This window comes from Lipotes vexillifer, unplaced genomic scaffold, assembly GCF_000442215.2.
Source record: "Lipotes vexillifer unplaced genomic scaffold, Lipotes_vexillifer_v1.1 scaffold12, whole genome shotgun sequence".
Lineage (NCBI taxonomy): Eukaryota > Metazoa > Chordata > Mammalia > Artiodactyla > Lipotidae > Lipotes > Lipotes vexillifer.
The window spans coordinates 4268199-4295032 of record NW_006796716.1 but is presented as its reverse complement, the minus strand read 5'-3'; the positions used below and the strand labels follow the sequence as shown (position 1 = coordinate 4295032).

Below are 26834 nucleotides of genomic sequence, written 5' to 3'. Positions count from 1 at the left end.
GGTGTGTGTGTGGGGGGGGGCTTGGAATCCCTGGGTGAGAAGAGATGTCAGAGAAAATCAGGGGCGGGAGGTCTGGACCTGGAGCAGTACAGGTTGATTAAGATCTGTTGGGCGTGTATTGGCCGCTGTCTGTTTGACCCAGCTGGGCACGAGAGTGACCACGAGACATTCCCTACCTTATAGGAGCTTGTTTAGTTGGAGAGATAAGATGTACATCCAGGAAACAAACTGCATAATAGGACCGAGTGTGATTCAAGTAGACAAGAAGCGCAGAGGAGTCCAGAGGAGGGAGACCTGGGCTTGGGCCGGGGAGGGCGCGGGCCGGTGGAGCTAGAGGTGGCCGTGAGCGGGGTTGGGAAATTCAGATAGGAGGTGGAGGGAAGGCGTCTGAGGAAAGAGCGTGGATGAAGGCCTGGAGGGAGGGATGGAGAAGTGTGGGGAGAAGGAGGTGATGAGGTCAGCTGAGCCAGGGCCAGAGACAGGTCAGGGCTGGGGTCTCCGTGAGCTGGGGAGGCTGGTGGGGAGGCAGTGGGGGGGGAGGTTTAGAACGTGAGGAGAGGGTAGCAGGGCCAAAACGCCCAGATCCCTAGGACGGATGCTGATCCCCTCTCCTCCCTGGGAACGATTCCCCTCTCCTCAGCTGGCTACGCCAAGGACTACACCACGGGGGCCACGATGACCTTTGCTAGCGTCTTTGCCGTCCTTTTTAACGGCTGCACAGGCATCATGGCTGGGGCCAACATGTCAGGTGAGAGTCCTTGGGGGAGGGGGGCTGCCTTGCCACCTTGTGCCCCTACAGGGCACTGAGGGTTCAGGGATACAGGGCATGGTGGAGGGTTGACCTCCCTCCCTCTGCTCCCTGCCCTCCAGGGGAGCTGAAGGATCCCAGCCGGGCCATTCCTCTGGGCACGATTGTTGCCGTCGCCTATACTTTCTTCATCTACATCCTGCTTTTCTTCCTCTCCAGCTTCACCTGTGACAGGTGCCTGGGGAGGGGGTGAGCCTGGTCCTTGAGGGGGTGGAGTGGAGGCATTGTCACACCTGGATCACCAAGGGAAGCACGGGCCGGAGGCGGGGGGTGGGGGCAGATACCCAAGCTGTTGGGCGGTGTGGAGAAAATGGGGACTGTTCCTCCCACTGGGAGAGAGTTAGAGCTGCTGCCCTGGATGCGGAGGGCTGGCTACATGGTAACAGCCAACCCGAAGCCAGCATTTGCTTTGTGCCTGGTACTATTGTAAGTACTTGGTTTGGGGGTGGGGTGGGGAACAGCTTTCTAGTCCATTTGTATTTCCATAAATATTTGGCTTCTTGTGCACGTACTGTTGGGAATGTCCACTCTGTTATTAAATCCAAAGCAGCCCAACGACAACCAGTGAATGCAACTGGGCACACTTGATCTATTAATGTGGTCCTTGAGATCAGGGCTAGGGTCAGCTCAGAAGACCCAGCGCTTAACCTCAGCCAGTGTTGTGAGAACTGTTCCCACCAGGCCCCTAGGATGGATGCACATTTATTATCTGCATCCTCCTCCCTTCCTTCCCTGTAGGATCCTGTTGCAGGAGGACTATGGGTTCTTCCAAGCCATCAGCCTGTGGCCCCCACTGGTGCTGACCGGTATCTATGCCACATCGCTCTCAGCCTCCATGAGCTCCCTCATCGGCGCCTCCCGCATCCTCTACGCCCTGGCCCAGGACAACCTCTTTGGTGCGCTGTCCCCTGCCTCGTGCCCGGCTCTGAGCGCACCCTCCCGTGTCTGTCTTGGTCCCCCCCTTGGCCCAGGCTGATGTGTCTGCTGCATTTCCGTTTGCACAGGAGTGATCCTGGCGCCAGCTAAGGTTATATCCCAAGGGGGGAACCCCTGGGGAGCCGTGCTGTATTCATGGGGCCTAGTGCAGGTAAGCTTTCCTCTTCAAGCTGCCCTCACCCTCACCCTCACTGTAAGCCCCCCCCTGGTTACACTCGCGGGAACAGGAAGGGTCAGACGCGCACTGGGAGACGTGCCTGAAAAGGCAGGATGTGTTGGCGTTTGATGGGGAGCGGGGCGCGTGGATGAACGCCCAGCCTCTTGGTCCTTGTCCAGCTGGTGCTCCTGGCTGGGAAGCTGAACACGCTGGCCGCTGTGGTCACTGTCTTCTACTTGGTGGCCTATGCTGCCGTGGACCTGTCCTGCCTGAGCCTCGAGTGGGCCTCGGCCCCCAACTTCCGGTGAGCGAAGGAGATGCCTGTGTCCTCAGAGAAAGAGAGGGAGGAAATGGGAAGGCCTGGGACCAAGCGGGCAGAGGCTGGGGATGGAGTGGAGCGGCTCGCTGTGGGGGCAGCCCCAAGCCGCCTTCCTTCTGTGTCGGCCCCCAGCCCCGCCTTCAGCCTCTTCTCCTGGCACACGTGCTTGCTGGGGGTGGCCTCCTGCCTGCTCATGATGTTCCTCATCAGCCCCGGGGCCGCTGGCGGCTCCCTGCTTCTCATGGGCCTGCTTTCTGCCCTGCTCACAGCTCGAGGAGGCCCCAGCAGCTGGGGTTACGTCAGCCAGGCCCTGCTTTTCCATCAGGTGGGGGGAGCTGGGGGAGGGGGGAGGGGGAGGGGAGGGGCTGGGACGGGGACGGGAACGCCCACTCCCGGAGGAGGTTCCCGCCCAGGTGGTGAATGGGCGCCGCGCCCCAGAGCCCTTCCTCCTGTCATCTCACCTGGTCCCCAGGTGCGAAAGTACCTGCTCCGGCTGGACGTCCGGAAGGACCACGTGAAGTTCTGGCGGCCGCAGCTGCTGCTGCTGGTGGGGAACCCCCGGGGCGCGCTGCCGCTGCTGCGGTTGGCCAACCAGCTCAAGAAAGGGGGCCTCTACGTGCTGGGCCATGTCACCCTGGGAGACCTCGGTCAGTTGCCTTCCACTCTACCCCTCCGCCCCGACCTCTCTCTCCCTCCCGTTCCCAGAAGCTCTTTGTGTTCTTTGTGCCCCAGAGGCCTCGTGCTTCCTCCCAGTTGACCCTCCCTACCAGCCATACCCCTGCCCAGACCTTTCTTTTCTGCCCACGTGGACTTGGACTCTAGGAGAAAGTACGAGAATCTGGCCCACATGGGCTGCCTGCCTCCTCCGCAGACTCCCTGCCCTCGGACCCCGTGCAGCCGCAGTACGGGGCGTGGCTGAGCCTGGTGGACCGGGCCCAAGTGAAGGCCTTCGTGGACCTCACCCTCTCGCCCTCCGTGCGCCAGGGGGCTCAGCACCTGCTGCGGATCTCAGGTCTTGGTGAGCTGCTCCTCTCTGGGTGCCCTCGGCCCCCCACTCCGTGGCCCCTCTCAACCTCTGCTCCCCTCCCCCAGAGAGTCAACCACGGATTGCAAACTCCAAAAGGAACCCACAGTCTAGTACAGGCAGAACTTGGTTCTCAAAGATAAAAGTGTGTGATAAGGTCTCCGAGGTGATTCCTTAAGGACTAGAGATGGAGCAACACCGTTTGTTTGTTTTCTTTCTGACCCATGCTTGGGGCACAGGCTCTGCAGAACGTGTTGTCTTTCGGGGGGCAGTGGGGGAAGTCTTTGAGGTGGGGCTGCCCCATCAAATCTAGGGTGGATGCTTTCTAACCACCAGAGTGCAGAGAGAGGAAGACCACTGCCACCGATTTGGCCGGCAGAGGTCTTGTGATGAGTTGGTATCTCAGCTGGGCCTTGAGAGCAGCAGAGAAGTTGGGGGCCGTGTAACGTGGCTCCCAGAGACTACAAAGGAGGCCAGGGGTGTGTGGGTCTGATGCTGCCGCATGGAGTGGGACGGCCCCAGCTCCGTGACTGTGTCTTCGTGCCAAGGCCTCCAGCCCAGCTCCCCAGCTTCCTCCAAATCTCTGCTCAGCGCCTCCAGCTTTCTCAACCCCGGGACTGGCGCCTGTGCCGTCTCTGAACGCATGTTTCCTGCTCCGCTTACAATCTGGCTAAAGTTCAAGTGTTGGGACATTGCCCTGGTCGGTGTCAATCAGAGCCCTGGAAAATGCTCAGGAGGGGGTGTGACTAGTTTAATTTGCAGGATCAGTTGGAGTTCCCACCTGCCAAGGTGTTTTAGGGGTGTTATCAAGCCTTGTTAGCTAGAACCTGGAGCATCTGAGGGCTCGTCTCTCCTCAGCCCCACCTTTTGTTGGGGAGAGACCCTTGGTCTCTGGACCAAGAGACCACTCCTTTCACGCAATTCATCCTGCAGAAAATGATTCAAATAAAAAGGAAAAGGTTTCCTTTAAGTGGTTAATCCCCCAGCATGGAGAATTTGATTTACTGGCAGATTTTGAGTACACCTTTTGTCCCGTGAGAAGGGGTCTCGGAGGAGGTCTGCGGCTTCCTGTAAACTCAGCCCTGGTACATGGGAAATTATCTGATTCCATATTCGTTGTTCAGATACTAAAACCCAGGAGCTGTCAGCAGGGACTGGGGACTTTGTGGTTGGTGCACCACCAGCTTAGTGGCTCAGAGAATGGGCTCTGGTGCTGGGTACATCGTGTTCACTTGCTGGCCCCAGTGTCTATCAGCCATGGGCCTTTGGGCAAGTGACTTCACCTCTCTGGGTCTCAGGTTCCTTGTCTGTCAAAGGGGGTGAGTAATAGTCCCTACCTCAACTGTCGCTTCAAGGATCAGATGAGTTAAAACACCAAGGGCTTTCAACAGGATGGGGGCTCCAGTAGCGTGCAGATGGTGGCTCACGGGGGCCAGTGCTTTGGACATGCTGTCGTTAGGGCTTTGCAGTCATAGAAACAGATTGTGCAGCCCCAGCCCTGAGTTCTCATCCTCCCCTAGCAGGGTCTGAGCGCTGTTTCCCTGGGGATTGAGGCCATGAGCTTGACTAATCAGGGGGTCCCATCTGCCAGTGGAGTCAGACTTGTATCTCCTATCATGAAAAAGGTGTTGAAGCCCAGAGTGAATACATCCTACTGCCCCGAATGGAAATGCTTCTTAGTTACAAGAATCCTAAGGCGAACTTTGCCTGTTTAAATGGGGGAGATTAGTCATGGAGATAAATCAAATAAATGCACATGAAAGTGTTTGGGAAAACTAAAAGTCATTATGCAAATGTGCATAATGTTGCCTTAAGAGGCCAAGCATAATGCACATGTCATACCTGATGGCTGACACAAGTTGCTGTCAGCGGGTGGGAGTGGACACCTATTAGCATAGTGTGAACTCAGCCATGAGTCTGATTCCTGTGGGTTCCTTCCTGCCTACCTCAGGTGGCATGAAGCCCAACACGCTGGTCCTGGGTTTCTACGATGATGCTGCACCCCAGGACCACTTCCTGACGGACCCAGCTTTCTCTGAGCCTGCGGATGGCACCCAGGAGGGCGGGTCCCCAGCCCTGAGCACCCTGTTCCCTCCACCCCGGGCTCCAGGAAGCCCCCGGGCTCTCAGTCCCCAGGACTACGTAGCCACAGTGGCAGACGCCCTGAAGATGAACAAGAATGTGGTTCTGGCCCGGGCCTGTGGAGCCCTGCCCCCCGAGCGGCTAAGCCGGGGATCTGGAGGCACCTCTCAGCTGCATCACGTGGACGTGTGGCCCCTCAACCTGCTGCGGCCCCGGGGCGGGCCCGGCTATGTGGATGTCTGCGGCCTCTTCCTGCTGCAGATGGCAACCATCTTGGGCATGGTGCCTGCTTGGCACAGTGCCCGCCTGCGGATCTTCTTGTGCCTGGGGCCTCGCGAGGCGCCAGGGGCAGCTGAGGGGCGGCTGCGGGCATTGCTGAGCCAGCTGAGGATCCGGGCCCAGGTGCAGGAGGTGGTGTGGGGCGAGGGGTCTGCGTCGGCCCAGGAGCCTGAGGAGGAGGAAGGGGACTTCGTGAACGGCAGGCGGGGAGACGCCGAGGCAGAGGCCCTGGCATGTAGCGCCAACGCCCTGGTTCGGGCCCAGCAGGGGCGCGGCGGAGGAGGGGGGCCTGGTGGCCCTGAGGGTGGGGATGGTGAGGAGGGGCCCGCCACCGCCCTGACCTTCCTGTACCTGCCCCGGCCACCTGCTGACCCTGCTCGCTATCCTCGCTACCTGGCACTGCTGGAAATTCTGAGCCGCGATCTGGGCCCCACGCTGCTCATTCATGGCGTCACCCCTGTCACTTGCACTGATCTCTGATGCCCATTCCAAGTAGAGAGTGTCCAGGTAATCGTAATCGGGTGGCCCACCTTGATTACGGGGTGAGGAGGGGAAGGGCCGCCTTCCACCCGCCTGGCACATGGGACTCGGACCCTGGTGGAGGTATTAGGGGATCCTGGTCTCTGGCATCTCGGTCTCTGGGAGAGGGGCCCCGGTGCACTAACTAACGCAGGGCAGCTGTCCCCGCCACCACGGGGGAGGGCTCCCTCCCCCGCTGGCCTCCCTCCCTTCACCCGTGCCTTGACGGGGGCTGGGTCTCCGCTTGTGACTCTAGGCTACCTCAGTCTCCCCACCTCGCCCAACAGACTCCCGGACCACTGGGGTTTTGATGTTTTTGTTCTGTTTTATTTTTCTAACTAACAAACGTGAATAAAAGATCAAAACACTACGCGTTGGCCGGGCGTTTCTGGAGGGGGGCGGGTAGCTGGGACGGAAAGAGGGAGAAATCTGTATGGGGGATGGGGAAAGAGGGGCGCTGGAGCGTCCCAGCGGCGAGGGGGCCACGTGCGGGACCCGGGGCTCCGGGCCTGGGGGAAGCTGGTGGAGATGGAGGCTGCCCGCAGCCCCCAGACTCAGGCTCCCGAGGAAAGCCCTCCCTGCTCGCAGGAGGGGGCCAGACTCGGGGAGGGACGGCAGTTTAGGGCCTAGGGGGCCACGTGACCCTCCCCCAGGAATGCGGTGACGTCACCGGGGGCGTGGCCGTACCCAAAATTAGGGAGGAAGGGGAAAAAAAAAGCCAGAAAAAGTTTCTTTCCTGGAGTCCCAAGCGAGGTGTGGGACAGAAGGGATCAAAGTCAGAGGCCCGGGGCTCCGTGGGGCCCTGACCGTTGTCTGGAGTCCCCCTTTCCAGGCCATGTCCGGGCCCACCTGGCTCACCCCGAAGCAGCCGGAGCCTGCCAGAGCCCCTCAGGGGAGAGGGCTCCCCCGAGGCGCCTCGGGGCCGCCGGCGGCCCACGGAGCAGGTAAGGCAGCCCAGTGCGGCCGAGGAGGCCACCGGGCCACCAGCGCTCACCTCTGTCCTGTGGCTCCTGCCTCCCGCTGAGCCCGCTACTGCCGCCCCTTCCCAAGCCCGGCTGGACCTCGCCGCCCCTGCCCCCTCGCGGCCCTCCCTGCCTCCTGCCCCATCCGCGGACCCCAGGTGCGGGGGTGGGGGCGTGGGGGAGGGGAGAAGAGAGACCCAAGACGGCGGCGTCCACAAGTGTCACCCTCTCCTTCCCCAACCCCACCTTCACTCTCTCTTCCCTCAACCCAGCACTCCAGCCCCACCCCAGGGTCAATTTTTGCCCCCTCCCATCTGAGCAGTGTTACCAGGCCCCTGGGGGACCGGAGGATCGGGGGCTGGCCTGGGTGGGGTGCCATGGAGCACCCCAGCGCTCGCAGGTGAGCACGGGGATTGAGGGGTGGGGGGGCTTAGGGCAGGAGAGGAGACCGTGTGATTTGCTTTCTCCCTGCTTTTGCTCCATCCCCAGGGGCTCCCCGCAGACAGGGGGGGCTTGCGCCCAGGAAGTCTGGATGCTGAGATAGATTCCCTGACCAGCATGCTGGCTGAGTTGGACGGGGGTCGAGGTCACGCCCCAAGGCGGCCTGACCGGCAGGTGACTCCCCTGTCCTGCCCCTGTCCCTTCCGGTCCTTGTCCCGTGCTCCTCCCCCTCCCCCCCACCCCAAGCCTGGTCCCTACTCTGAATTCTCACCCGCTCTCGCCCTCTGTGTGAGTGATGCCCACACCAGCGTGGAGGAAGCTGGGTCAGCAAGGCTCACTAGGTTGTCAACCACTTGAGGGAGGCTCCTTGTCAAAACCAGTGCTTGCCTGGGTGCCACATGGGGTAGGGGGTTCTATAGATGTGTGTTCTAGAATGGGCCCAGCTCACTCCTTCTGGTCTGCGTTTCTCCCCAGGCTTACGAGCCCCCTCAGCCCCCTGCCTACCGCTCAGGCTCAGGCTCCCTGAAGCCGAATGGAGGGGGTGTTCCTCCCCCGCCGCTCCCAGCATCCCCCTATGGGGGCCCCACTCCAGCCTCCTATGCTACGGCCAGCACCCCCGCCGGCCCTGCCTTCCCTGTGCAAGTGAAGGTGGCACAACCAGTGAGGGGCTGTGGCCCCCCCAGGCGGGGGGCCTCTCAGGCCTCTGGGCCCCTCCCGGGGCCCCACTTTCCTCTCCCAGGCCGAGGTGAAGTCTGGGGGGCTGGCTATAGGAGCCACCGCGAGCCAGGGCCGGGGGGCAAAGAAGAGGCTGCTGGGGTCTCCGGCTCTGCTGGAGGAAGAGGAGGCGGGTACGGGTCCCAGGTAAGCCCCTGGGCACTGGGATTTGGGGTCCTCAAAGACAACTGGATGCTGACCACATGGGGTGTGGGTGGAGTTTCACGTCCCGGTTGTCAGAGGTCTGGGGCGCTGGAGCTCTGGATCCTCTGGGGGTGGGGGCAGGTCAGGAAATAAAGGAGGAGGGGGTCTAGATCTGCACACTGGCTCCTGCAGGGGCACCCCTGGCCCCTGAGCTGGGATGTTCTCCGATGAACTCTCTGTAGAATTGCCCGGTCACCCTAAGTGACAGCATCAGGAGCTAGAGGTAGGGCCAAGCCCCTGATTCTCACCTCCCAGGTCCCCCTGAGCCAGCCTCCCGAGGAGGAGCTTGAGAGGCTGACCAAGAAGCTGGTGCACGACATGAACCACCCACCCAGCGGGGAGTACTTCGGTGGGTGAGCTGACCCCGGGTGGGGCGGGAAAGGGGAGATGGGGCTGGAGAGTCAGAAGGCCCGTGGATCCAGCTTCCCGGCCTGTGCAGATTGACCCTGTCCCTCCCCGCCCCCAGGCCGGTGTGGTGGCTGCGGAGAAGATGTGGTCGGGGATGGGGCCGGGGTCGTGGCCCTGGACCGCGTCTTTCACGTTGGCTGCTTTGTTTGTTCTACGTGCCGGGCCCAGCTCCGGGGCCAGCATTTCTATGCCGTGGAGAGGAGGGCATATTGTGAGAGCTGCTATGTGGTGAGTGGTTGGGGCTGGGGGCAGGGGGAGGTTTCCAGTCTGAGATGGGAACTCGATATCCAAGCCCCAGAGAGGAATAGGGCTTGAAGCAGGGGGACTAAAACTGATACACAAGAGGAGATGAATGAAGTCAGTAGCAATACACGGGCTGCTAGAGAGGAAGGATGATATTCCCTCATACGTGTGAGGCATTTATTTTATTTTAAATTAAAGATTCTTTTGGCTGCATCGGGTCTTAGTTGCGGCACATGGGATCTTTCGTTGTGGCACACGGGCTCTTCGTTGTGCGCGGGTTTTCTCTCCTCCAATTGTGGCTCTCGGGCTCCAGGGCACGTGGGCTCTGTAGTTTGCAGCACGCAGGCTCTCTAGTTGTGGCGCATGGGCTTAGTTGCCCCACGGCATGTGGGACCTTAGGTCCCCGACCAGGGATCGAACCCGCGTCCCCTGTATTGGAAGGCGGATTCTTAACCACTGGCCCACCAGGGAAGTCCCGAGGCATTTATTTTAGATTTAAGGGAATGTGAGGCAGATATTACTACTGAAGGAAACTGAAGCTCAGGGAGGTTAAATAATTTATCCAGGAAGCTGCAGTGCTGGGGCTTGCACTCAGATCTGTTCAAGGCCACCTTTCACTGAATCACATGCAGGGGGCTACAGAAACAGATGGGTAGGCTGGCAGGATGCCTGTAAGGGCTGCTGTGGGTGTCCCCAGCCCCCGACCTTCCTGCCCTCCTTCCCGACAGGCCACACTGGAGAAGTGCTCCACGTGCTCCCAGCCCATCCTGGACCGGATTCTGCGGGCTATGGGGAAGGCCTACCACCCTGGCTGCTTCACCTGTGTGGTGTGCCACCGTGGCCTCGACGGCATCCCTTTCACTGTGGATGCCACCAGCCAGATCCACTGCATTGAGGACTTCCACAGGTCAGCGGGGTTCCCACCTTTTGTCTCAGGATGTCTGGCCTGGCCTTTCCCACCTTCCTCATCTCTCCTTCATATATCCCGGTACCAGCCGCTCCTGTTTCACACCCCTGGCCATGCCTCCTTCTCATTAAAATCACTCCCTTTCCCTAAGATCCAAGACCCTACCTACCTCTGGCCTCTCCCGTTCCTTCCTGCATCCCACCTTCTCTGGGCTCTGTTGTTAGTTCCCTCTAACCCTGGGGCTTGACAGCCTCCTTGGTTCCCTTCCACCCCAGGAAGTTTGCCCCAAGATGCTCAGTGTGTGGTGGGGCCATCATGCCTGAGCCAGGTCAGGAGGAGACCGTGCGAATCGTAGCTCTGGATCGCAGTTTTCACATTGGCTGTTACAAGTGTGAGGTAGGAGGGCTGGGCAAGGGAAAAAGGGTTATTGGGGTCTGGGGTGCTGAGCACGAGGGAGAAAGAACTCAGGAGTCCGGGCCTGATGGAAAGCTGTTGCTTCTTTCCGAACAGGAGTGTGGGCTGCTGCTCTCGTCTGAGGGTGAGTGTCAGGGCTGCTACCCGCTGGATGGGCACATCTTGTGCAAGGCTTGCAGTGCCTGGCGCATCCAGGAGCTCTCAGCCACCGTCACCACCGACTGCTGAGTCTCCCCAGGAGCACCTGCTGTGTTCTCCTTTCCCATCAATCACCCTCCCCGACATCTACCTTTATAACTTTGTCACCAAATGTTGTCTCCTCTTCCTCCCATCATGAAATAATAATCTCTCGAGAGTTTGTAAAACACTTTGAAGTCTTGTTTTCTCATCTGATTCTCACAGCAGAACAACACAAGCACGGTTGTTGTGACTGCCTGCGTTTTTGCCTAAGAATTGACTTCCTGGGACTTCCCTGGTGGTCCAGTGGTTAGGACTCTGAGCTTCCACTGCAGGGGGCACAGGTTTGATCCCTGGTCTGGGAACTAAGATTCCCTCATGCTGAGCAGCACGACCAAAAAAAACCCCCCAAAAACAAAAAGTGACTTCTTCAGCTTACATCGATCGCTCCCAAGTGGCAGAACCAAGTTCAGAAGGGTCTTCTTAGTCCTGGGCCGGTTTTCTTGCAACTCCACTGTACACTCTTTTTAATGTAGTTTCTGTAAAGACACCCCTCCTCTCAGCGCTGGGAGCAGGGCTGCAGCATGTGCAAGGGAGGCAGCATTTCCCATTCTAAACAAGTCTTCACAATCAACTCACTGAACAAGGGGGGCGGGCAGTGCATTTAATCTGGGGCAACCCAGATCCTGCTTGGTGGTCAGGCCCTAAACCTATAACCGATCTCATCAAAGTACTGGTTGGGGGTTTGCCACTTTTGCTTAAAGATGGGGTGCCTTTCTGGAAGAAGAGCAGGAACAATGGATTTTGCAGGTAGCACGTGCTGAGGCACCAACAAAGGCTGGTTCTCTGATGGGACCACAAAATGGTAGAAAATGCTTTAAAATGGTTGCCGTATCCGCTAAACGCCCTCACTCCCCAAACCCGTGCCCTGCGCAAGGAGAAGGGTGAACCAACCCCGATGAGGTCCGGAGGCTCCGTGATCAAAGTTGGGGAGAAAGCGGCTGGACACGAACTGTTTCAGACCCCGGGCACATCCGGGAAAGCGCGACCTTCGACCTCGGCAAGAGGAAACTCTCCCTCACGCCCTGAGGGTTCTAGCTCCCTGCCGAAGCTACGCTTGGTCCCGCTCTGTTCCCGTAGTTCCTCTCTCCCGCAGTTCTCGTCCTGGAAAGAGCGCGAGACTTCCGGGTCCCCGCCCCTTCCCATCAGCCCCCGGTGCTCCCCGCCTTTGCCTCTTTGAGTTGGTTCCAGATCAGGCACGGTGCGTTGTAGTTTGTGAGCCAAGGCGCCGTTCTGCGAGTGACGCAGGCGCAGCTCGGGCGGCGCGAGCCGACCGCCCATCCTCTGCTGTCCCACTTTCTTCGCGTCTACTCGGCCCCGTCGCTGAGAGCCCCGTGTCTCCCTCTCACACTCGCAGTCCCCGTCGCGCGCCCGAGGCAAGGGGCGGGCCCAGATCACCGGGAGAATCTGCTGGCCTGAGCGCGAGACGAACGGCCGCCACCGCTCCCTGGTGGGGGAGGGGAGGGGCCTGGAGAGCCGGGCTGTGGCCGGCAGCTGGGACAGGGGCCTGCGAGTGGGCGGGGAGGTGGGCGTGGAGGCCCCTGGGGGAGAGTGGAGAGTCGGATCCCTACAGCTGCCGGGGCCGAGGGCTTAGGCTGGCGGGGACAGCGGAAGGTTGGCCTTTGCGGAGGGATGCGGGCGTGCTGCTCCAAGGGGTGGGGGGGAGAATCCTTTGCTCCTATCGTCATTGTTCAACACCCCGATTATTCCTGTCCGGGCTCCAGGTCCCTTCTTTCCGCGCCATGGGTGACAGTGATGACGAGTATGATCGAAGGCGCAGGGACAAGTTTAGACGAGAGCGCAGCGACTATGACCGTTCCCGGGAAAGAGATGAAAGACGTCGAGGGGATGATTGGAATGATCGGTAAGACACTGCTTTTTCTTAATTTCGTCCCCCGTCTTATTCTCTTGCATTCAAGTCTCGTTGCATTTCCCTTAAGGTTTTATTAGAGCGAACCATATGAAATCGCTCATACTTGACCGTTTCATGTGGTTCAGCCTATTTGCTCTTGGCCAAGGAGCTAGCTGTGGCTTGATTTTTGAAATGTCCAGCAGATCAAAGCAATAGAGGTAAGAGTTTAAGTATGAAAAATCAGTGTTTGTGTGTGTGTTTTATTGTTTGTAAGTTATACCCCAAAAATGTTGATTCAAAAAAAGTAGTATTACAGAATTGACTTGATTGGAGAGGTTGTCAGACAAGTACCCTAGCAGGATATGTAAATTTCTTATAATAGTCTAGCCTAAAAACTAAAAGAGTTCTTTGAATAGTGATGATTGGGTTAATTGATTAGGTTTGACTCAGCTAGTGATTAGCTTTTTGGGATGTTCTTGAGTTAATTATAGTTGAGGTGTTTCTGTTAAGAAACAGCTGATAGGGGCTTCCCTGGTGGCGCAGTGAGTTGGGAATCCGCCTGCCAATGCAGGGGACATGGGTTCAAGCCCCGGTCCAGGAAGATCCCACATGCCGAGGAGCAACTAAGCCCATGCACCACAACTACTGAGCCTGCGCTCTAGAGGCCGCGAGCCACAACTACTGAGCCCGCGTGCCGCAACTACTGAAGCCCGAGCACCTAGAGCCCGTGCTACGGACCAAGAGAAGCCACCGTAATGAGAAACCTGCGCAGTGCAACTAAAGAAAGCCTACACGTAGCCACAAAGACCCCAAAATTAAATAAATAAATAAATAAATTTATTTAAAAAAAAGAAACAGCTGATATTTAAAGGAACTGTGGAAGACTTTTATCTAAGGGACATCATAAATATCTAATCGGTGAGCTGATGGCGCAGGCTTGATTTGGAAACAGGTTATCAGGAAAAAAGTGTTTGAGGTGGCTTATTGCAATAGCATTTATTCATTCAGTGTTGTTTTGAAAAGTGAGTTCAGTAAATCGTTCAGTCAGTATATCTCTTCACTGTGGAGACTTTATGTGGCACTTTGTTTTGTTCAGTATCTTCTAAGAGTGTCAGATGACAACAAAAGGTGTTCTTAATTCTGAAGCTGGCTAAGATTGCCCTTAAGGAGTTTACAGTCTGGGGCTTGGAGTGTGGGGCAAAATGGCCTTGGGTGTATTTTGCAAATGAGTATATATGAGAGGTCATGATGAAGATGTGAAATGTTGAGGGAATAGATCTGAGGGAGGGGACAAGTGGTGGAGGTGTTGTAGGGGAGAGCGACAGGAAAGGGACACCTAGCAAGCTTGGAAAGATGAGTGGGGATTCCTCAGACACAGGTGGAGTGTGCACCTTGGAGTTGGGGGCATAATGTTGTGCACAGAAAAAAACACATGTTCTAGTTTTTTTAGAGTAGTGGTTCTCAAAATCCCTAAGAGGTCTTCGAGCTTACAACTATTTTTTTTTTTTTTTTGGCTGCATTGGGTCTTTGTTGCTGCACACAGGCTTTCTCTAGTTGCAGCTAGCAGGGGCTATTCTTGGTTGCGGTGCGCAGGCTTCTCATTGCGGTGGCTTCTCTTGTTGCGGAGCACGGGCTCTAGGCGTGCGGGCTTCAGTAGTTGTGGCTCACGGGCTCAGTAGTTATGGCTTGCGGGCTCTAGAGCGCAGGCTCAGTAGTTGTGGAGCACGGGCTTAGTTGCTCTGCAGCATGTGGGATCTTCCTGGACCAGGGCTCGAAGCCATGTCCCCTGCATTGGCAGGCAGATTCTTAACCACTGCGCCACCAGGGAAGCCCCTAAGCTTACAACTATTTTTTATTTTCTTTTTAATTTTTATTATTTTTAAAAAATTCTTTTTCATTATGGTGTATCGCAGAATACTGAATATAGTTCCCTGTGCTATACAGTAGGACCTTGTTTATCCATTCTATAGAAAATAGTTTGCATCTGCTAAGCCAAACTCCCACCCCATTCCTCCCCACCCACCCCGGCAACCACAAGTCTCTTCTCTATGAGTCTGTTTCTGTTTTATAACAGTTCATTTGTGTCATAGTTTAGATTCCACGTGTAAGTGATATCATATGGTATTTATCTTTCTCTTTCTGACTTACTTGACTTAGTATGATAATCTCTAGGTCCATCCATGTTGTTACAAATGGCATTATCTCATTCTTTTTTATGGCTAAGTAGTATTCCATTGCATATATTTACCACATCTTGTTTATTCATTCATTTGTTGGTGGACATTTAACTGGTTTCCATGTCTTGGCTATTGTGAATAGTGCTGCTGTGAACATAGGAGTGCATGTATCTTTTTGAATTACAGTTTTGTCCAGGTACATGCCCAGGAGTGGGATTGCTGCATCATATGGCATATTTTTAGTTTTTTGAGGACTCTCCATACTGTTTTCCATAGTGGCTGCGCCAGCTTACCTTCCCACCAACAGTGTAGGAGGGTCCCCTTTTCTCCACACCCTCTCCAGCATTTGTTATTAGCTTACAACGATTTTCATAGTAATATTAAGATAGATAGTATTGTTGTTTTCACTGTACTGACATTTGGTACTACAGCAGTGGTGGGTAAAACTGCTGGTGCCTTAGCACAAATCAAGGCAGTGGCACCAAACAGGTAAAAAAAAAAAGTTTCACTTCATGTCATTAATGAAGCAATAAGAATTTTAAACTTTATTAAATTGGATTCTTGACTACATGTGTTTTTTTTTTGAAGTTAATTAATTAATTTAGTTTTGGCTGCATTGGGTCTTCGCTGCTGTGTGTGGGCTTTCTCTGGTTGCGGAGAGCGAGGGCTACTCTTTGTTGCGGTGTGCGTGCTTCTAATTGCGGTGGCTTCTCTTGTTGCGGAGCACGGGCTTAAGGCACGCAAGCTTCAGTAGTTGTGGTGTGTGGGCTGAGTAGTTGTGGCTCGAGGGCTCTAGAGCGCAGGCTCAGTAGTTGTGGCGCATGGGCTTAGCTGCTCCGCGACATGTGGGATCTTCCTGGACCAGGGTTTGAACCCGTGTCCCTTGCATCGGCAGGCGGGTTCTTAACCACTGCGCCACCAGGGAAGGCCGACTATATGGTTTTCAATACACGTGATGATAGGAAGGATGCATAAAGCACTTCTGCATGTAGTGTGGTGGTTACCTTGAGGAGGAGCATTTGTGGGACTGAGTTGTGAGCTGAGCCCCCCCCCCCCCCCCCCTTCAGGTTTGTTACCTGAATGAAAGGCCATCAAACAGTGCTTATTCATATCTGGGTACTTGGTAGACATTTTGAAAAAAGTTAAGAGAACTTGTTACTTTAAGGAAAATTGTCAGCTTTGTTGCCAGTGAGGAAGTGGAACTTCCCAGTGTAAACTAAAATTTTGGAAAACTTGTATCTACCAGTGTCAGCTTGACAGCTTCCCATTACTTTAAAGACTTTTCTGGTGAGATGGGGAGTGATACTAATGATTATGATATTTTGATACCGTGTAATGAGATGTGTGAAGATCTTTTCAAAGAGCAAGGTAGAATAATGAATTTTAATATAGAGTACAAAATGTTCATTGATTTAGTTTCAGATTCAACATTGCAGCTAGCCTTTAAGAAGCTATCTCTTGCCAAGTTTTGGGTAGTATCAAAAGCAAAGAACATCCCCAGCTATCTGAAAAGGTTATTAAAGTGTTCCCTTTTCCAGCTACATGTCACTGTGAGGCCAGATCATCTTCACAGTTTTCAACCAAACAGCACATCATAATAGGTTGAATGGAGAAGCGTGTACCATGAGAATCCAGCCGCCTCTATTAAGCCAGACCTTGAAAAGATTTGTAAATGAAATAACGATGCAACTTTTCTCACTAAAAATTTTTGGAAAATAGCCATTTTTTATAAAAATGTATAAATGGGTAGTTTATGTTATTATATAACTTCAAAATTATTAGGTATTTTTTTCTGTTCTAATTATGAATACAGTTAAGTATTGATAGATCTAATGCACATAAGCAAAAGCTCTTCAATCGTCAGTAATTTTTAAGAGTGTAAGGGGGTCTCAAGACTGAAAAGTTTGAAAACCACTGGGTTATAGCAGAGGATTTTCTTTTTTCTTTTGTTAGATGGAGATGGGGTTGGCTGGTAACAGGTAGAGAACCTGAAAGGACAGCCAGGAACCAAGGTTTTTTTTTTTTTTTTTTTTTTTTAAATAAATTTTATTTATTTATTTATTTATTTTTGGCTGCGTTGGGTCTTTGTGGCTACATGTGGGCTTCTCTAGTTGTGGCGAGCGGGGGCTACTCTTCATTGCGTTGCGCAGGCTTCTCATTGCGGTGGCTTCTCTTGTTGTGGAGCACGGGCTCTAGGCACACGGGCTTCAGTAGTTGTGGCTCATGGGCTCTAGAACGCAGGCTCAGTAGTTGTGGTGCATGGCCTTAGTTGCTCCGCGGCATGTGGGATCTTCCTTGACCAGGGCTCAAACCCCTGTCCCCTGCATTGGCAGGCGTATTCTTAACCACTGCGCCACCAGGGAAGCCCGGAACCAAGGTTTTGAATAGTATTTTGTACTGGCGTTTAAGCAAGGGCATGGCATGATTGGATTTGTGTTTGAGAAAGATCACTTTGACCTTGGAGTGGAGGAAGGGGAGAGACCAGAGGTAGGGAAGACAAACCAAGGCTGCACTTAAAGGAGAAGTGGCCAGGACCAGGGCACATGGACTAGGGCAGAGTTTGTGGGGATGGCGCAGAAAAGGACAGCTTTCATTTGAGGCAGAGTATTAACAAGCCAGTAACAAATTAGTGGTGAGGGTGACACTTGATAACTGGATACCTGGCGATAATGTTGGTGCAACTGAGAGTGGGAAACAGGAGAGGGGAAGCAAGTTTGGGCCCATAGTGATAGAAATAATAGGCTCGATTCTGACATGTTGATTTTGAGGTGACAGTGGCCGTCTAGGAGGGCTTGTTGATGTTGGTCTGAAGCTCAGGAAAAAGGCCAGGCTGGAGGAGTTGGCAGGCCATCAGTTTGTGGGTAATGGCTGAAGTGATGGAAGTAGACAAGAGTTGTTTTCCTCTTAGAGGGAAGTTTTATAATTTCAGGCTTTTAGTTTCGTGTCTCAAATACGATGGGAAGGGCCTGTCCAAGAGTGTGATCTTGGGATATCCAACTGTGTCTTATTTACTGCTACTTGTTCTTATCTCCAGAGAGTGGGACCGTGGCCGGGAGCGCCGCAGTCGGGGTGAATATCGTGACTATGACAGGAATCGGCGAGAGCGCTTCTCTCCTCCCCGACACGAGCTCAGCCCCCCGCAGAAGCGCATGAGGCGAGACTGGTGAGATGGCCACGGTTTCTCTGTCTTCTCTCCTCAGCCTCAGTTCTACCTGGGCCTCAGCTGTCTTCCCTCACTTCTGCTGAGAACTTTCTTGGTCATTTCCTTTTCTCAAAGTTCCCATAAACCCATCTTTTTTGGTTCCTCTAAACCCTTGGGTGAGAGACCACATGGCAGGTGTGCCCCTCCCTCTGTCCCATCTGCCTTTGCGCTCAGGAGACATGATGGCCTTCTCTGTCTGACTTTTGTGTCCCCCACCCTCAGGGATGAGCACAGCTCTGACCCATACCACAGTGGCTATGAGATGCCCTATGCTGGGGGGGGTGGGGGCCCAGCTTATGGCCCCCCTCAGCCCTGGGGCCATCCAGACGTCCACATCATGCAGCACCATGTTCTGCCTATCCAGGCCAGGTAAAGACCTGCGGTTCTGGGGTTCTCGGGAGAAGGGAGTCGGTAGGCCTGGGGGATGGATTGGGGCTGCTGAAGACCACGGCTGGAGCCAGGAGAAGTGGGTCAGGCACACTGGCGTGCCCATGGGGGTGGCCGCAGCTGGCGCCTGGGGTCATGTCCCTGGTGGGCGAAGGAAGGGGGCAGCTGGCTACCTCGGCCCGCCATCCCCCCGCCCTCTTCCCCCACAACCAAGACTTCCTGACCGGGCCCCCCCTCAGGCTGGGCAGCATAGCAGAGATCGACTTGGGTGTACCGCCACCTGTGATGAAGACCTTCAAGGAGTTTCTCCTGTCTTTGGATGACTCTGTGGATGAGACAGAGGCAGTTAAGCGCTATAACGACTACAAGCTGGATTTCCGGAGGCAGCAGATGCAGGATTTCTTCCTGGCTCATAAAGATGAGGAGTGGTGAGTGCCCCTCCTCTCCTGCTGTCTTTTCCCTGGCATGTTTCCCCTGGCCCCGCCAGCGGAGCCTGCAGCCCTGTCCTCTTCCCATTTTCCCCAATCCGGAACTTCCTGGGGGTGGGGGATGGGAAGCGTCACAGCACTGGCTGATGGGTTCTCCTCCTCACTTCCACGTCCACCACGGCCCCCACGCCGTCTCCCTTCCCCACTGTCCTCAGTGAGTGAGACGCCTCCAGGCAGCTGGCCAGAGCCACCTGTTCCCTTGGGGCAGCAGACAGACTGCTTCCCACTCGCTGATACTGGGTCATTGTCATCCCTGATCGCCGGGACCCTGTGTGGCTATGGCATCCTCCCAAAAGCAACGAGTGAATCCTGACAAGAAAAGCAAAGATCTGTGTCGTTTGACAGAAAAAGAATTTTAATTTTTTTCCTTTTGTGGATGTTTTAATTTTAATCAACCATCTTTTCCCCCCTTCCTGCTCCTCCTCCTCCTCATCCTCTTTCTGCTCCTCCTCCTTGAAAAGAGCCAGAACTGGGAACTACACCCGCTCATCGACGGAGCTCGGAGCAAACCCACCTCCACCCCCACCATACCCAGCCCATACATGAGCCCCTGGGCTGACGGCGCTGCCCCGGCCAGGCAGACAGGCAGGGCACTGCTGTGCACAATGCAGCGGTTTAGCTGAATGTGATTGCTCAGGCAGCTAGTCAGTCAGGGCCACCACCGCGGAGTCCCGCGGGGGTGGGGCATCCGGGCCGGGCGCCCCAGCCAGGAGCCAGCCGGTGGCCCACCAGCCAGCATGGGCCCTGGGCGCGGCTAGTTAAATCTTGAGCTCTGTTTGACCAAGCGGCCAAGGTAAAGATCCTGGAGGTGACGCCTGCGGCTTTCCTTTCCTCTTGCTCAACTCGTGGTTCTGTTCTGTCACCGTCTCCTCTTTCTTCCTAATCTGTGTCTTTGTCTCACTCTCTCGTGAACCTTTCCTTCCTTCTCTGTCCTTGTTCTTGCTCCTGCCCAACGCTTCTTTCTACTGTTTTTTTTTCTCCCCCTAGTCTGTTTGCTCTTTACTTTTCCTTTTTTGTTTTTGACTTCTGGGACTTTCTCTCACTTTCCCCTTTCTTTTTTGCATATCCTGATTTCTTCTGTCCCTCCCCCCACTCCTGCCCCCCTGCCCAGGGTCCTAATTTAAGTGTTTCCTTTTTCATGATCTACCCTAACCCCCCACCCTGTCCTCTCTCGATCCCTGTGGGCAGTACCTGAGGTTCCAAGGGCACTTCAGTTTCTCCCTTTGCTCTGTCCCTGTCCCTTCACCATCTGCTTATCTTCCCAAGGGGGGAGAAAGGTATCCTGCCTTTTTTGGCTTTTCCTTTCTGGTGATTTCAGGTTTCCCTGTCTTCCACCAAGGGATGGAGGGAGCTGGTGGGAGCAATCCTTTTAATGACTCTAGTTTGGGGTTGGCAAGGAGAGGGAGGTTCTTTGGGGCCTACTATTTCCTTAGCGTTCCTCTGGGAAGCTTTGGGAAACTACACTTTTTAAAATTTGTGTTTCCCAGATACTCAGGGTAGTCAGTCTGCCTCCAGCCCTGGCTCCCCCTGTAGTCATGCTCTTTCCAGATCCAGAGCTCTTAGTTCCTGGCTCTTCCCTAGATCTTCTCAGAGCATAACCTCTGGTTCCTTTTGGGGGGATTGGGTGGTTCTAGTGCACCCCTCTCCCCTCATCTCTGCTTTTATGATCTTTTGTGGGTGTGAGAGGATGGGGGCTTTCCCCTGATTTTCCTGGGCCCCTCCCCATGTCCTGGCTCTGGCCTCCAGTGACTGTTTGGCCTCTTCCCTCCCCACTTCCTTCCCAGGTTTCGGTCTAAGTACCACCCAGATGAGGTGGGGAAGCGTCGGCAGGAGGCCCGGGGGGCCCTGCAAAACCGACTAAGGGTATTCCTGTCCCTTATGGAGAGCGGCTGGTTTGATAATCTTCTGCTGGACATAGACAAAGCTGATGCCATTGTCAAGATGCTGGATGCAGGTGGGTGGATTGGGAGGGGTGGGATTGTCTGGTGACCAAGGTCTTGGTTGAAAATGGAAATAGATGGACAGAAAGCCAGAGGCTGAAGGCCAGGGCCCTTGGATGGTGACCTCTGCTCCCTTTGTTGGTAGCTGTGATTAAGATGGAAGGAGGTACAGAGAATGACCTACGCATCCTGGAGCAGGAGGAGGAGGAGGAACAGGCAGGGAAGCCCGGGGAGCCCAGCAAGAAAGAGGAAGGCCGGGTTGGACCAGGCCCGGGCGATGGAGAACGCAAGGCCAATGAGAAGGATGACAAGAAAGAGGACGGCAAACAGGTCTGAGTGCCGGGGCTTCGGGGTGCTGCCTGCGCCTCCTGGGGAGGAGAATGGGGCTGCCTCGGGGGTTGTGTCTCGGGGGGAGAGAGGTGAACTTGTGGGCTCAGCTGTGGAGGGTGGCCGGGGCCCTCTGACAAAGGCTGAAGGGGAGACCAGCATCCCTGGTGATCTGTCTCTACCTGTAGGCCGAAAACGACAGTTCTAGTGATGACAAAACCAAGAAATCCGAGGGTGATGGCGACAAAGAAGAGAAGAAAGAAGACTCTGAGAAAGAAGCGAAAAAGGTGGGGGGGCTCCCGTGCACAGGGCCCGCGGCGGGGCTGGCTCCTGGTGCCGGACTCATCTCCCCTTGCTGTGGCTCTTACAGAGCAGCAAGAAGCGCAACAGGAAGCATAGTGGTGACGACAGCTTTGACGAAGGCAGTGTGTCCGAGTCGGAGTCGGAGTCGGAGAGTGGCCAGGCCGAGGAGGAGAAGGAGGAGGCTGGTAGGTTTTATTTTCTTTGCTTCTAGTCCAGTCTCTTCATACTGACCAGTGTGGCGGGGGGAGGTGAGAGGTTGGTGAAATTGATGGGAGGGTGGCCTTTTGGGAGGGACTGGTGCAGGGAGGTTTGACAGCTTCTCTGTCCTCCCCTCCTCAATTGACAATACATTTTCACCAACTCCCACCACTTCCTGCATAGAGGAAGCACTCAAGGAAAAGGAGAAGCCCAAGGAAGAAGAGAGGGAGAAGCCTAAGGACGCTCCTGGGCTGGAATGTAAACCCCGACCGCTGCATAAGACTTGTTCTCTCTTCATGCGCAACATTGCGCCCAACATCTCTCGGGCTGAGATCATTTCTGTGAGTGGGGAAGAATGGTACTGGGGGCAGGGATGACGCCCAGGCTCCATTCCTTCGGGTGGGGGCGACAGCGAGAAGATAACCTGGCACTGCTGACCTACATCTCTGTTTCTCTGATGGGGAGGCCCCCTTCCCATGGGCCCACGCCTTTCAAAGAGGCTGGCCCTGGTTGCATGGTTTGCTTTCAAGTGCTGTTATTCTTAAGCCCTTAATTGTTTCTTCCTAGTCCAAGGAAGGATGAAAAGGCAGTTCCCCAGGGTTCTGAGGACATGGGGATTGGAGGAAGAAGTGAATCCTTGAATCACAAAGTGGGGCTTCTGTTTCTCTGCTTTTCCAGCTTTGTAAAAGATATCCCGGCTTTATGCGTGTGGCATTATCGGAGCCCCAGCCTGAGAGGAGGTAAGGAATGGAGGGAGGTGTGACCCTGGATACCGTGGGGAAAAGGTGTAGGGGAAGATGGGTGGCCAACATCACGTCCATCCCAGGATTATGCTGACATTTTCTTGTTTAGGTTTTTCCGTCGTGGCTGGGTGACCTTTGACCGCAGCGTTAACATTAAAGAGATCTGTTGGAACCTGCAGAATATCCGAGTGAGTCCTGGGAGTGGGGCTGTTGAGGGAGAGAAGGCGGGGCTCCCCCCGCTCCACACAAGTCTCTGATCCCTTCATTCATTGATGGCTTCATCCATCTGCTCCTTATTTCATCCATTTAGTCTGCTCACGTGAATTGTATGCAGTTGTCTCTCGGTTTGGCTCTGAGACTGTTCCTGTGAACAAGACACCCCCGGTCCCTGTCCTTAGGGAGCTCAGTCTGATCGCTAGCGTGCTCAGTCGGGCCAGTCCTTAAGTGGCTCTTCTTGGGCAAGTGTTGGTGAGCCTTCTGTTCCCTCCAGCTCCGGGAGTGCGAGCTGAGCCCTGGTGTGAACAGAGACCTGACCCGTCGTGTCCGCAACATTAACGGCATCACCCAGCACAAGCAGATAGTGCGCAACGACATCAAGCTGGCGGCCAAGCTGATCCATACGCTGGACGACAGGACCCAGCTCTGGGCCTCTGAGCCTGGGACGCCTCCTCTGCCAACGGTTAGTGACTCCTCGTGGAACTTGTTAAAAAGCCGCTGGTTCCCCCTCATCTGCTGTGGGCACCTCTGGCCTTACCTGGTCTGTAGCACTGACCCCCTTGTACCCACCCCTGTATTTGCCCCTCTCCTCCTGAGCAGCATCTCCAGCTTCCAACAAAACAGACTGGTATTAGTGATTATTTATCGGCTAGGGCAGAACCACATACACAAATTAAGACAAATAATGAGGCAAATTTAACAGCCCAGCCGAGCCCTGAACTCCTTTCTGCCCCACATTGCCTTTTCAAATGAGAAGGTTCCTAGGCTACCCTGAGGAGTTCTGTCTGCTCTACCTCTCTCACCCTACCAGAGTCTGCCCTCGCAGAACCCCATCTTGAAGAATATCACTGACTACCTGATTGAGGAAGTGAGTGCTGAGGAGGAGGAGCTGCTGGGGAGCAGTGGGGGGGCCCCTCCTGAGGAGCCTCCTAAGGAAGGGAACCCTGCAGAGATCAACGTGGAGCGGGATGAGAAGCTGATCAAGGTGCCAGTGGGTGCAGAGTGTGTGGGGCGTGGGAGAGCCTGGCTCGGGGCGGTAAAGGGGCAAGTGTATGGGGAACTCTCAGCTTCTCACTTCTCTCAGGTTTTGGACAAACTCCTCCTTTATTTGCGCATCGTGCATTCCCTGGATTATTATAACACGTGCGAGTACCCCAATGAGGATGAGATGCCCAACCGCTGTGGCATCATCCATGTTCGGGGGCCCATGCCACCCAACCGCATCAGTCATGGAGAAGGTGACCTCCCAGCTTTCCCACTCCTGGTTTCCCTCTCTCCCAGCTGCCTCTGGCCTTAGTTCTGCTCTGGTAGCAATGCTCTGCCACCCTCTCCTCTAATCCCCGCCTCCGGGCTCCCTTCTCCAACCTGCTCTCCGTCTGTTCCAAAACCACAGTGCTAGAATGGCAGAAGACATTTGAGGAGAAGCTGACTCCGCTGCTGAGTGTGCGGGAATCTCTTTCAGAGGAAGAGGCCCAGAAGATGGGTCGCAAAGACCCTGAGCAGGAAGTGGAAAAGTTTGTGACCTCCAACACCCAGGAACTGGGCAAGGATAAGTGGCTGTGCCCTCTCAGTGGCAAGAAATTCAAGGTCTGGGATGTTAGACATTTGTGTGTTAGGACTGTGGGAGGAGAGGGTTTAGCCGGGAAGCCTCCTCAGAGCCTGGGGAGGAACTGCTCATTGGGACGAGACAGAGGGGAGGTGGAGTGTCCTTGCAGGGTGGGTCTGGGGAGCTAGGGAACCCTCATTGCTGACTCAGTTCTCACCCCCTCCTCTGTTCACCCAGGGCCCTGAGTTTGTACGCAAACATATCTTCAATAAGCATGCAGAGAAAATTGAGGAAGTAAAGAAGGAGGTTGCATTTTTTAACAACTTTCTCACTGATGCCAAGCGACCAGCTCTGCCTGAGATCAAGCCAGCTCAGCCACCTGGCCCTGCCCAGAGTAAGATACGATCCATGAGGGTCTTCCCCATTCCCTCTCCCTTGACTGTCAAAGACTCCTGGTTTTATTTATTTATTTATTTTTGGCTGTGTTGGGTCTTCGTCACTGTGCGCGGGCTTTCTCTGGTTGCGGCGAGCGGGGACTACTCTTTGTTGCGGTGCGCGGGCTTCTCATTCACTGCAGTGGCTTCTTTTGTTGTGGAGCATGGGCTCTAGGCACGCGGGCTTCAGTAGTTGTGGCTTGCGAGCTCTATAGAGCGCAGGCTCACTAGTTGTGGCGCACGGGCTTAGTTGCTCTGCGGCATGTGGGATCTTCCAGGACCAGGGCTCGAACCCGTGTCCCCTGCATTGGCAGGCGGATTCTTTAAATCACTGTATCACCACGGAAGCCCCTCCTGGTTCTCTTTAACTTGTTGTATCCTGAGAAGTTTCTACCCCACTCTCAGGCCATATTACTAAAAAGCCAGCTGTCCATCTCCTGCCACTGCCCCGCCCTCCCGCCGCCCCCCCCCCCCCCCCCCCCCCCCCTGCCTAATTCATGTCCCTGTCCGTATTGTACTCCCCCCAGGTCTGACCCCGGGACTCCCCTACCCACACCAGACTCCCCAGGGCCTGATGCCCTATGGTCAGCCCCGGCCCCCCATCTTGGGCTATGGAGGTAAGTGTAAGAGGGAGCTGAAAGGACCTGGACTGGGGCTGGGAGAAAGAAAACAGCTAGGATGTAGTTGAGGTCACAGTTTTTCAACTCAGCACTGATCTTTTTCATAGCTGGTGCTGTTCGCCCTGCAGTGCCCACAGGAGGGCCTCCATACCCCCATGCTCCCTATGGTGCTGGCCGAGGGAACTATGATGCCTTCCGAGGCCAGGGAGGTTATCCTGGGAAACCCCGAAACAGGTGAGACTGGGCTAAGATGTCTAAGTTTTCTTGGCCCTCTTCAAACTCCCTTTCAGGGACCCTCAAATCTCACCCCCTCTTACCTCTTTCTAATCTCACAGGATGGTCCGTGGAGACCCACGGGCCATTGTGGAATACCGTGACCTGGATGCTCCAGATGATGTGGATTTCTTTTGAGTCATATACGTTTCCTCACTCCTGGTATCATCTATACTTGTGACTGCCTTGTCCCATCCAGCTCTGAGAAGTTTTTGTACGTTCAGCCCTACTGCCAATAAAAGCACTTGCGTGGTGACTCCTGGCTTAATGTATATATGTAATATACTTCCCACGATGCTCCCAAAAATTAGCTGGGGCCATGGTTGGCTGGGCCTTGCCACTTTATTGACACCAAAGATCCCAGGCTCTGCTGGGGCTTCCTGGGGGTCTGACATCAGGCAGCCTCTGCCTTTGAGATGCGTTAGATGGGGTATGGCGCTAGAGAAGCCTCAGTCCAGGGTGGGCAGCTGCTTTTTTGAGTTACAGCTGGTCAAGCACAGGTTGTAGAAGGAGCTGGGGTCAAAGGCTGTGCTCACCTCTCGCCAGCCCACCCAGCCAGCAGCCTGTAGTTCACTGGGGTTTTTCGGGGCACCCCAGCAGTGAGGGTCCAATACCAGGACGTAGGCTTCCGTGCCTGGCCCCAGGCACACTCCCAGCAAGGCCTTTGACCGGGCATCCGCATCCCCTCCAACCATTACAGGTCCCCCACCCCCTGCGAAGTGGGAATAAAGCCGCTCCAGTTCCCCCTGAAGTCCTGCTCCACGGGGCACGTGACACAGGCGCCCTTGGGGACCCCCGAAGTGGTCAAGGCAGAGGCTGGCCTCTACACAGCCGATCCAGCTCCGAGAGCCCCGGAACCCGGGGGGCTTGTCGCCCATGTCCTCCAGGGCCGCCTGCACTGCAGCCAGTTCGGGTACGCCCGCCGGCCGGCCCTCTGGCCACGAGCACAGCGTTTGCAGAGTGCGGTAGCCGCAGCCCCAGCCCCGGTCGTCCACGCCGTCGCAGCCGTAATGATAGTAAATGTAATGGCCCGAGAGGAGGGCCAGGCGAGCGCGGCCGCCGCCGCGGCCGGGCGGGGCCAGGCCCAGGTGGACGTCCTTCAGCGGCTCCAGGGCGCTGGGCGGGAGCGGCGGTCGCCGAGCCGGGCAGATCCGTTCTCCAGGCGGCGCGGAGCGAACTCCAGGGAGAACTCTGGGCTCTAGCGCTTCCTCTCGGCCCCGAGTCTTGGGCTAACTGCGGGCAGGACCGGCGTACAGGCCCTGGGGTGGCTCTCGCCTGGCCCCAGGTTTCAGCGCGTGGCGCGCCCCGAGGCAACCACCACCAAGCCGCCGCGCGGGGCTCCCACAATGCACCGTCGCGTTCGCGCCGCCGTCCTCACTGCGCAGGCGTGAGCTCCACCTCGCCGGGCGGAATGTACTCGCCGCAGCGGCGGGGGCGTGGCGCGGGCGCCCGTGATCACCCCACCTCACAGATC

At 55.6% G+C, this 26834-nt stretch overlaps 4 protein-coding genes across 6 annotated transcripts in view; 3 read left to right on the top strand and 1 right to left on the bottom strand.

Annotated features, from left to right (window-relative positions):
- Positions 1-6085, top strand: part of SLC12A9 (solute carrier family 12 member 9) — an 8052-nt gene extending 1967 nt beyond the window's left edge. Inside the window, exons 5-13 of the mRNA XM_007468896.1 lie at positions 641-748; positions 871-982; positions 1547-1704; positions 1813-1895; positions 2081-2205; positions 2353-2545; positions 2693-2867; positions 3092-3238; positions 5196-6085. Of these exons, the coding sequence (XP_007468958.1) occupies positions 641-748; positions 871-982; positions 1547-1704; positions 1813-1895; positions 2081-2205; positions 2353-2545; positions 2693-2867; positions 3092-3238; positions 5196-6085 (1991 nt within the window). The remainder of the gene's footprint in view (positions 1-640; positions 749-870; positions 983-1546; positions 1705-1812; positions 1896-2080; positions 2206-2352; positions 2546-2692; positions 2868-3091; positions 3239-5195) is intronic.
- Positions 6086-6786: 701 nt separating this feature from the next.
- TRIP6 (thyroid hormone receptor interactor 6) lies at positions 6787-10784 on the top strand. 2 transcript variants are annotated; one of them, XM_007468836.1, is made up of 9 exons: positions 6787-7068; positions 7359-7486; positions 7576-7701; positions 8002-8388; positions 8701-8794; positions 8912-9081; positions 9825-10003; positions 10279-10399; positions 10514-10784. In XM_007468836.1, the coding sequence occupies exons 1-9, from the start codon at positions 6960-6962 to the stop codon at positions 10643-10645; spliced, it is 1446 nt and encodes a 481-aa protein (XP_007468898.1). In that variant the 5' UTR covers positions 6787-6959; the 3' UTR covers positions 10646-10784. The 2 variants fall into 2 exon arrangements, with proteins under 2 accessions (XP_007468898.1, XP_007468899.1); XM_007468837.1 differs by having other exon boundaries at positions 6960-7068; positions 7409-7486; positions 7589-7701.
- Positions 10785-12396: 1612 nt separating this feature from the next.
- On the top strand, positions 12397-25607 carry SRRT (serrate, RNA effector molecule). Of its 2 annotated transcripts, none has more exons than XM_007468838.1 (19): positions 12397-12518; positions 17718-17846; positions 18108-18254; positions 18512-18700; positions 20545-20714; positions 20846-21030; positions 21216-21314; positions 21398-21515; positions 21712-21869; positions 22207-22268; positions 22381-22459; positions 22762-22950; positions 23299-23472; positions 23572-23725; positions 23881-24074; positions 24271-24427; positions 24995-25084; positions 25195-25321; positions 25423-25607. In XM_007468838.1, the coding sequence occupies exons 1-19, from the start codon at positions 12397-12399 to the stop codon at positions 25496-25498; spliced, it is 2619 nt and encodes an 872-aa protein (XP_007468900.1). In that variant the 3' UTR covers positions 25499-25607. The 2 variants fall into 2 exon arrangements, with proteins under 2 accessions (XP_007468900.1, XP_007468901.1); XM_007468839.1 differs by having other exon boundaries at positions 24983-25084; positions 25423-25498.
- A 202-nt stretch (positions 25608-25809) lies between these two features.
- Positions 25810-26238, bottom strand: UFSP1 (UFM1 specific peptidase 1). Its single transcript, XM_007468835.1, has one exon. It carries the CDS (start codon positions 26236-26238, stop codon positions 25810-25812), a length of 429 nt encoding a protein of 142 aa, XP_007468897.1.
- Positions 26239-26834: the final 596 nt, after the last annotated feature.